The sequence below is a fragment of the Trachurus japonicus genome, unplaced genomic scaffold (assembly GCF_045865225.1).
Source record: "Trachurus japonicus isolate A0001 unplaced genomic scaffold, Traja_1.0 AP030277.1".
Classification (NCBI taxonomy): Eukaryota; Metazoa; Chordata; class Actinopteri; order Carangiformes; family Carangidae; genus Trachurus; species Trachurus japonicus.
The window spans coordinates 382-8420 of record NW_028220410.1 but is presented as its reverse complement, the minus strand read 5'-3'; the positions used below and the strand labels follow the sequence as shown (position 1 = coordinate 8420).

Below are 8039 nucleotides of genomic sequence, written 5' to 3'. Positions count from 1 at the left end.
GGCCTTTTCACTTTAATAAAATCAGCACCAATGCACCGAGTACAACAACGGAAATACTTCACAATAAGAGTGTCGCTTGTGAAAAAAAAACTGTACGAGTGCACCAAAGCACCAGTCTTTCATAAGTCACTTTCATTACGTAACATTTATTTAACATTTTCAAGTCCATTCATTCACATGTAATTTGTACTGTCACATGTACGTAGATTGTTAAACAGAAATGTCTTTTACTTGCTGGCGCTCTCTGTGTAGACCGGAAGATGCGTCAGACCTGTGGTGCTACTCTGTCAAAATTGATGAGAAAAGAAGACGGCGGGGAGTGAATAACGCGCCCTTCAAGGAGCATTTTGCTAAGGTATGTTGATTGTGCAAGATACAGTGAACTGTTTTGTGAAAATTTAGATGCATAACGTTTTTCCTTCGTTGTAGCCTACTGCATTTTGACTACCAAAATTCTGTAACAACGTAACGCAAACGGGGAACAAACTTAACCAGAGCAATGGATTCTCTCCATGGCTTTGGGATGCATATAAGTTAATATTCTGTTGTGCATATATTTTTTTGTTGTAATCATTTAACACACAAGCCATCTTAAGATGTAGCAGGCTCGCTTTTTGAACTATGCTAATGTGTTTTGACGTTACAGTTCAAAGCAGATATCAGCGGTTCGGCCGTTTTGGCTAATGCTGCGTTCAAGGCAGGCTTCTGAAACCGTAAGTTACAGCTTCAAGTTACGACTACGTCTTTGTAGCGTTCCTGTTGCCTGTGAAAGTCACTATAACGGCCACTCGTAACTTTCGACCCGTGAACTCGTACCAGATCGAACTGGTATGACTTCACAGGAAGGAAAAACAAAAGTTACGAGTTTCCTTGAACGCACCATGAGTTAGCAGCCCCCGCCCTCGTCGTGCATCTATTGGTCCTCGTCCCTTTTAAAATTTATTTTCACAGAATTACGTGCATTTGAAAATGCCAGGGGGGTAAAAATGATCCCTTGGTGGTGGTTCTAGTGTTAAGTTATTTTGCTAAACATTAGCTACAGTCCATGTGCTAAAGGACACTAACACAATGTTAGTCTTTTTTTTTTTCTTTCTTTCTTTTACATATAGTCATGCCATCCACACGGGGTAAGAGACGAACCAACACATCAAAAAGAAACAACAACCCACCAGATGAAGGCTTGCTGCAGTCTGGCAATGAAGGTAACTTAATTTTATATGGGAAAAGATGTAAATACTACAAAAGTATTTTGTGTGGTGGCAAGATAGGGTTTTCCTTGCTCAAAAGGTGTACTGCCCCAGTCATGAGGAGTACTTCCCTTGGTTGACATTTAATGGCCTGTACTGTGCAGTTTATCCAGACAGGTTCTGACAATAATATATTATACTGCAAATGTAAAGTAAAAACATTAAGTGTATAATGGCCACCCGGTGTAAAATTGTTATCATGCACCCTCCTCTGGTTGATAATTGAAACACTAACTCCAAGAACCTGTTCTCAGGCCCCTCCACCACTTCCAGATAATGACAGTATTATTATGCAGCTCATTGCAGCCCTAATATATATATCAATATGTAATAATTTCCTTTGCATCTTTTTTAGTTGAAGAGATTACGCATCTCTCTGCTCCAACCACTGCCCCAACCATGGCTAACCTACAGGAGGATTATAGACTCTTAAAAGAGGAGAATCGACTACTCAAAGAGGAGAACCGACTACTCAAACAGGAGCGGGATTTCATTAAGGAGAAACTTAAGACCAGACCCTCAACTTCTTCTAAAGGTATCCAGACAGTGTTCTTACCAAAAACAACATGGAAGGCTATTTCTATATTCTAAATGAATTCCGGATTTTGTATCCATATCACACAAATAATATAAGAAAACTCTACAACAAGATCATTTTTTAGGTGGAAAATCAGAAAAAAGAATAAGAATAATTATTTTCTAATTTTGGTACTCTGTTAATGACTCAGATAAAAGGAAGCTAATGGATTCCTCAGAGTCTGACTCATCAGACTCTGGGTCAGACTCCTCCTCAGAAGAAGAAAAGAGGAAGAAGAAGAGGAAGAATAACAAGCAAAACCCTGCAAAATTTGGGAAAAGAGGTAACTTTAATCATTATAAAACACACAATCATCTTATATTGTATAATACAGTCATTGTAGTTCATCGTTCAGGGCATTGCCAAGGACAGAGTATTGTCAACAACTATGATAGAAACTGATTTTCAATATTGACCATGTCCTACGCAGAAATGGATATGACAGCTATTTATTAGAAACACTGTATATTAGTTCAACAGAAGAAGTAAGGCCCATTCTTGTTTCTTTAGCGCTTATTCCCGCCATTTTCCTGAGAAACCTAAATTTTCCACTGGGAAATTTAGGTTTGTTAGAAGGAAAATTTAAGCTGAACATTGGTTATACAGGGCTCTACACTAATATTTATTTGTTTACTTTAAGAGCACAATAAAAATGTTTAAGTAACACGTTATTTAACCCTTTAATAATGCAGAGGGTCCAATGTGACCCATTTTTACAATTGAGAACAGTAAAAACACCCTAAACATTTTTCCTCTAACTTGACTTCTAACATGACCAAGCATGGGCCATACACAATACATACAGGTGAATTGGTCTTTCCTGCCACTAGGCTACACTATTATGATGATATTAACTCTATTTAAACTACTTAAATCACACTAGCATAAACTGATTTGTTGAACCCAGCCTGATATAAACATTAATAAGACTCAGTAACAAATCACACAGCTCCATGTTGTCCCTGTGTGATGTTCAGGGACAGGTCAGGACAGTCTGAGGACTGACAGCTTTGAGGTTTAAGTTTATAATAATGAAATGCACCATGAGACTATGACAGGTCCTTATGTCTTGACCAGATGTCATCTGTTCAGCTGTAGTAGAGGAAACTCCGCTGTTCTCAGCTCCACTGTGACGAGCGTTTTTAAATTTTTTTTAATTTTAAATTTAGCTTCGGTAGTGACCCGGCTAAAATGAGGGATTCGGTGTCTTCACCAAAGCGTGGGCGCCGTGCTGAGGCACCAGGTCAGCTTGAGCTGCGTTCATGAATTAACAGGCTACTGTCAGTGATGTTGCTCGGTACGCGTCCTGCGTCTCTGACGCATTAAAATCTGAAAGGACGCAGTAAAATCACTAGTCATGCGTCCCAGGGACGCACCTCATTTTTCCCATGAAAAACGATGTGAACAACAACTTGTGTTTAAAATCACAGTAACTAGCGGACCTGACGAGCGCTGTTTCAACCCTTACATCAGCTGGATGTTTTTAAGCCAAAAAACAAAACGTGACTCGTATTTCAGGTTTTTCCCGACATATAAATTCACCCGCGATTCAGTTTTCACAGCAGCAGAGAAACTGCGCGTAGACGAGAGTTTATTAAAACAATCGAAACTAACGTGATGGTGAATGACATCGACACCAACCAGCTGATCTTATAAGATAATACAACTGTATAAGGAGGCCTTTACATTAAACAGGAGAGTCTGTGTTTCTGTCAGAAACTGTCAGAGCTTCACAGCAGAGGAACAGGTGAGGGAGGAGGAGGAGGGCAGATTGATCACTAATCAATCGCGGATGCCGTCGTCTTCTCAGACTGATTAAAGAACATAAAGATGCCCAAATCCGTCACAAACTATACCTGAGTGTCACACAAATAGTCTGTGTGAGACACAGCAGAGTGTAACATCCTGCTATTCACAGTCAGTCTGCTGTTAGTAGTGCTGTCTAGAAGGGAACCCTGAAACCGCGAAAGATCGCTTGAGTTTGATTATGCTAATAGAAACAACGGACACAAATCTCGCGAGAGTTGTGCAAATAAAGAGTTACCTTCTAGAAATGACCGAGAAAGTTGCGCAGCTCCAAAAATAGAAAATCATGTTGTGGTGCCGAAGTTTTAAATGTGGCACTCTTCACTGAGCCACAGATAATCACTGAAACACTGATCACTGACCTGCTGTGATGGTAAAAATACTCAGAGCCTTTACTTCAGTAAAAGTATTAATACCACAATGGAAAAAATACTTAATTACAATTAGTCTAAAAATCTTGCATGTGATTGTTTCCCTTTTTGAAAAATCAACATTTTATTGTTTTTGTTGTAGTTTAGTGGTTCTCTTATTGGTGTTTTTTAATGACTAAACACAGACCTGCAAACTCATAAGAGGAGAAAAAGGTGACCTGTTGGTGAATCAGTCCCCTGTAGGTCTGGGAGCATCCTGATCCTGAAGAAACATGTTGTGATTTTAACATGTTAACAAACCATTCTGGTGGCTGTTTCTGTTAAAAGAGTGACTTACATCTTCTGTTTGTGGTTTCTGCAGATGTTACTACCTTTACTTTTACCTTTGTACTTCACTAAAAAGTAAAGGAAAAACAGTAAATGTACAATAAAAGTAAGTACGAGTAGTTTTACTTTATCAATTTATACTTGTTTATTTAAGAGACCTGTCTTATTTTCTCTTTTGTAAATTATCATTGTTTTTAATTAAAGTCTAGAAATGTAATCGAAAAAATTACAGAACACACAATATTTCTTATCCAATAATCGCCAGAATAATCGATAGGTTATGCTTTAATTTGAGATCAACTTGGGCTGTATGTGGCCCCTGAACCAAAATGAGTTTGACACCCCTGTTCTAAAGTAACAATACTCTTACTTGAATAGAATTTTTCGCCACTCTACCCACCTCAGCCTGCTTCCCACAAGATCCCGTTTTTCCTCGAGTAAGCAGGAAAAACAGAACGCAAAAATGCCACCGAAGAAAAAGATGAACCTATTGCTGGTCAGAAGACTATTGCAGCCCTATTTCATACGTATCACAAATGTTGGTCAAAATACGACTTTTATTGATTTATAAATTGCATCATTAAGTGAATCTGTACGTCCGGTCACTTCTCCGCTGTTTTGCTCACCCTTCTCGGTTGTGTGCACTTGTTTTCATTGAAGCCTTTGATAATCAATCAGTGGATTGATGGATTATCATATACATGATACAATGTATGTATTTGTGATCATGATATAATGTTAATAGATCATATTTTATAATCTGTCTTGCAGTTAATACTCCAGAGGACGTCGTACACCGATACAGAGCTGTTCTGAAAGAATTTAGGCGTACAAGGAGCGTCAGCCTCAGCTGTGAATCGCTGAGCGTGGACAGAAACACAATCGCCTTGACAGCAATCATTGCAGAAGTACTGATTGCTGCAGAGGGTGAAGACTTCGGGCTTCTGCCAGAGTTCACTGAGGAGGACACTATAGGAAAGTATGCCAAAACCTGCAAGACCTTCCTGGAGGGTAATACACCTCTTGAAGAAAAAATTAAACAAATGAAAAAAAAGTCTGAGCTGCTACCCATAAAATGTAAATTCAGAAAGTGAGGGTTCACACTACTCACTGAGTCGTAGACACTTCTACAATGTTAGGAAGGGTTATGTGTTTTTCGCTATTGTAGGAAGTTGAAGCCAGTTCTGCCAGTTCTGTTCTGGTGAAAGTGCAGAAATTACAGTTTTAGAGTACCTCTACTTGTGTACAGCAGGATACTTTATTTCAGATTTTAAAGTTCTGTTTTTTTTTTGTATGTTTGTTTGTTTTTTTGGTGTTGTGTCTTTGAATCCCAAATCTGCAGTAATAAGTATTATTATTATATTATTTAATAATGCTCATGTTTTCAACAATTTAAACTTTTGCACACCTTGTTGCATTCTACTGTGCCTTTGTTATGCATTTAAACGATTAAACATTCCATTTTGTATGGTACAGTGGCATCTTACTCACTGGGTAATTTGACATGTTTTACTTAGTAATGTTGTGGAGTTATAAGTTTCAAGTTTGTGTTTATTTACCAGTGAGATGAGTTATCTATTACAAATTATATGTGTAAGAACATGGTAATTACATGGAAACAAACAAGGCTTTCTTTTACAGTACAGTTTCAGTTTACTTACCAGGTAAATGATCGTGTATTACATAGTAATATATCTGAACCTACATGGTACACGTTAGTGTTTATTTACCAGTGAGGTGAGTTATCTATTACAAATTATATGTGTAAGAACATGGTAATTACATGGAAACAAACAAGGCTTTCTTTTACAGTACAGTTTCAGTTTACTTACCAGGTAAATTATCGTGTATTACATAGTAATATATCTGAACCTACATGGTACACGTTAGTGTTTATTTACCAGTGAGATGAGTTATCTATTACAAATTATATGTGTAAGAACATGGTAATTACATGGAAACAAACAAGGCTTTCTTTTACAGTACAGTTTCAGTTTACTTACCAGGTAAATGATCGTGTATTACATAGTAATATATCTGAACCTACATGGTACACGTTTGTGTTTATTTACCAGTGAGGTGAGTTATCTATTACAAATTACATGTGTAAGAACATGGTAATTACATGGAAACAAACAAGGCTTTCTTTTACAGTACAGTTTCAGTTTACTTACCAGGTAAATGATCGTGTATTACATAGTAATATATCTGAACCTACATGGTACACGTTAGTGTTTATTTACCAGTGAGATGAGTTATCTATTACAAATTATATGTGTAAGAACATGGTAATTACATGGAAACAAACAAGGCTTTCTTTTACAGTACAGTTTCAGTTTACTTACCAGGTAAATGATCGTGTATTACATAGTAATATATCTGAACCTACATGGTACACGTTAGTGTTTATTTACCAGTGAGGTAAGTTATCTATTACAAATTACATGTGTAAGAACATGGTAATTACATGGAAACAAACAAGACTTTCTTTTACAGTACAGTTTCAGTTTACTTACCAGGTAAATGATCGTGTATTACATAGTAATATATCTGAACCTACATGGTACACGTTTGTGTTTATTTACCAGTGAGATGAGTTATCTATTACAAATTATATGTGTAAGAACATGGTAATTACATGCAAACAAACAAGGCTTTCTTTTACAGTACAGTTTCAGTTTACTTACCAGGTAAATGATTGTGTATTACATAGTAATATATCTGAACCTACATGGTACAAGTTTGTGTTGATTCAATGGCAAAGGTAAAGTATCTACAATCTTAAGTATAATTTACCTAGTATACCGAGTATTTCAGCCGTACATTTGCTGTTTTTACCCACTTATTACCAGTAGTGATTACCAATAATGCTTTATAATTTAGTGGGTAAATACCTAGTACTTTGCCCATAGTTTCATTGTACTTACCTTCTTATTAGAGTGGTTAATACCTAGTAATATCTTTTTGTTACCATATATTCACTGGGTAAGTAGCTAGTAATTAGGGGACTGTAGCTACCTGCTTATTACCAGCTTATAACCCAACAACACACTAAAATTTACCAAACAGTTACAAGGTAAATACCCAGCAATTTGTCCATAGTTTCATTGTACTTACCTTCTTGTTACCAGTTGTAATTACCTGGTAACGTGTTTTTGTTACCATATATTCACTGGGTAAGTAGCTAGTAATTAGGGGACTGTAGCTACCTGCTTATTACCAGCTTATAACCCAACAACACACTAAAATTTACCAAACAGTTACAAGGTAAATACCCAGCAATTTGTCCATAGTTTCATTGTACTTACCTTCTTGTTACCAGTTGTAATTACCTGGTAACGTGTTTTTGTTACCATCTAATTACTGGGTAAATACCCAGTAATTACTGTACCGTAAAAGAAAGGGTTACCGCATTCACATTGGTGAATTATTGATTTTGGGTGAAGTATCCCTTTAACAAGGTCTGTGCAGAGCCACCCTACTCATTGTACCAGGACATGCTTTTAAATAAAAACATGAATGTGACAATATATAGTAGGGGGCCCCTGCTCCACCTCTCCATCAGTTTGGGGATCCTCGGTCCCTGAAAAAAGGTTGAAAGCCCCTGCTGTATCTCATTTGAAATTATTTTTGTTTAATTTTTAATTTTCAAACTAAGATCAGAAGCGGACAGCAGCTGTTTGGATGAGACAAACATTGCTTTTGTCAGAC

The 8039-nt window shown here is 37.1% G+C and overlaps 1 protein-coding gene across 1 annotated transcript; it reads left to right on the top strand.

The window, feature by feature from the left end:
* The first annotated feature begins 282 nt into the window (after nt 1-282).
* LOC146960510 (uncharacterized) lies at nt 283-5643 on the top strand. The gene is made up of 5 exons (XM_085772312.1): nt 283-355; nt 1110-1202; nt 1603-1782; nt 1976-2107; nt 5100-5643. Exons 2-5 carry the CDS (start codon nt 1112-1114, stop codon nt 5420-5422), a joined length of 726 nt encoding a protein of 241 aa, XP_085628438.1. The 5' UTR covers nt 283-355; nt 1110-1111; the 3' UTR covers nt 5423-5643.
* The last annotated feature ends 2396 nt before the right edge of the window (nt 5644-8039 follow it).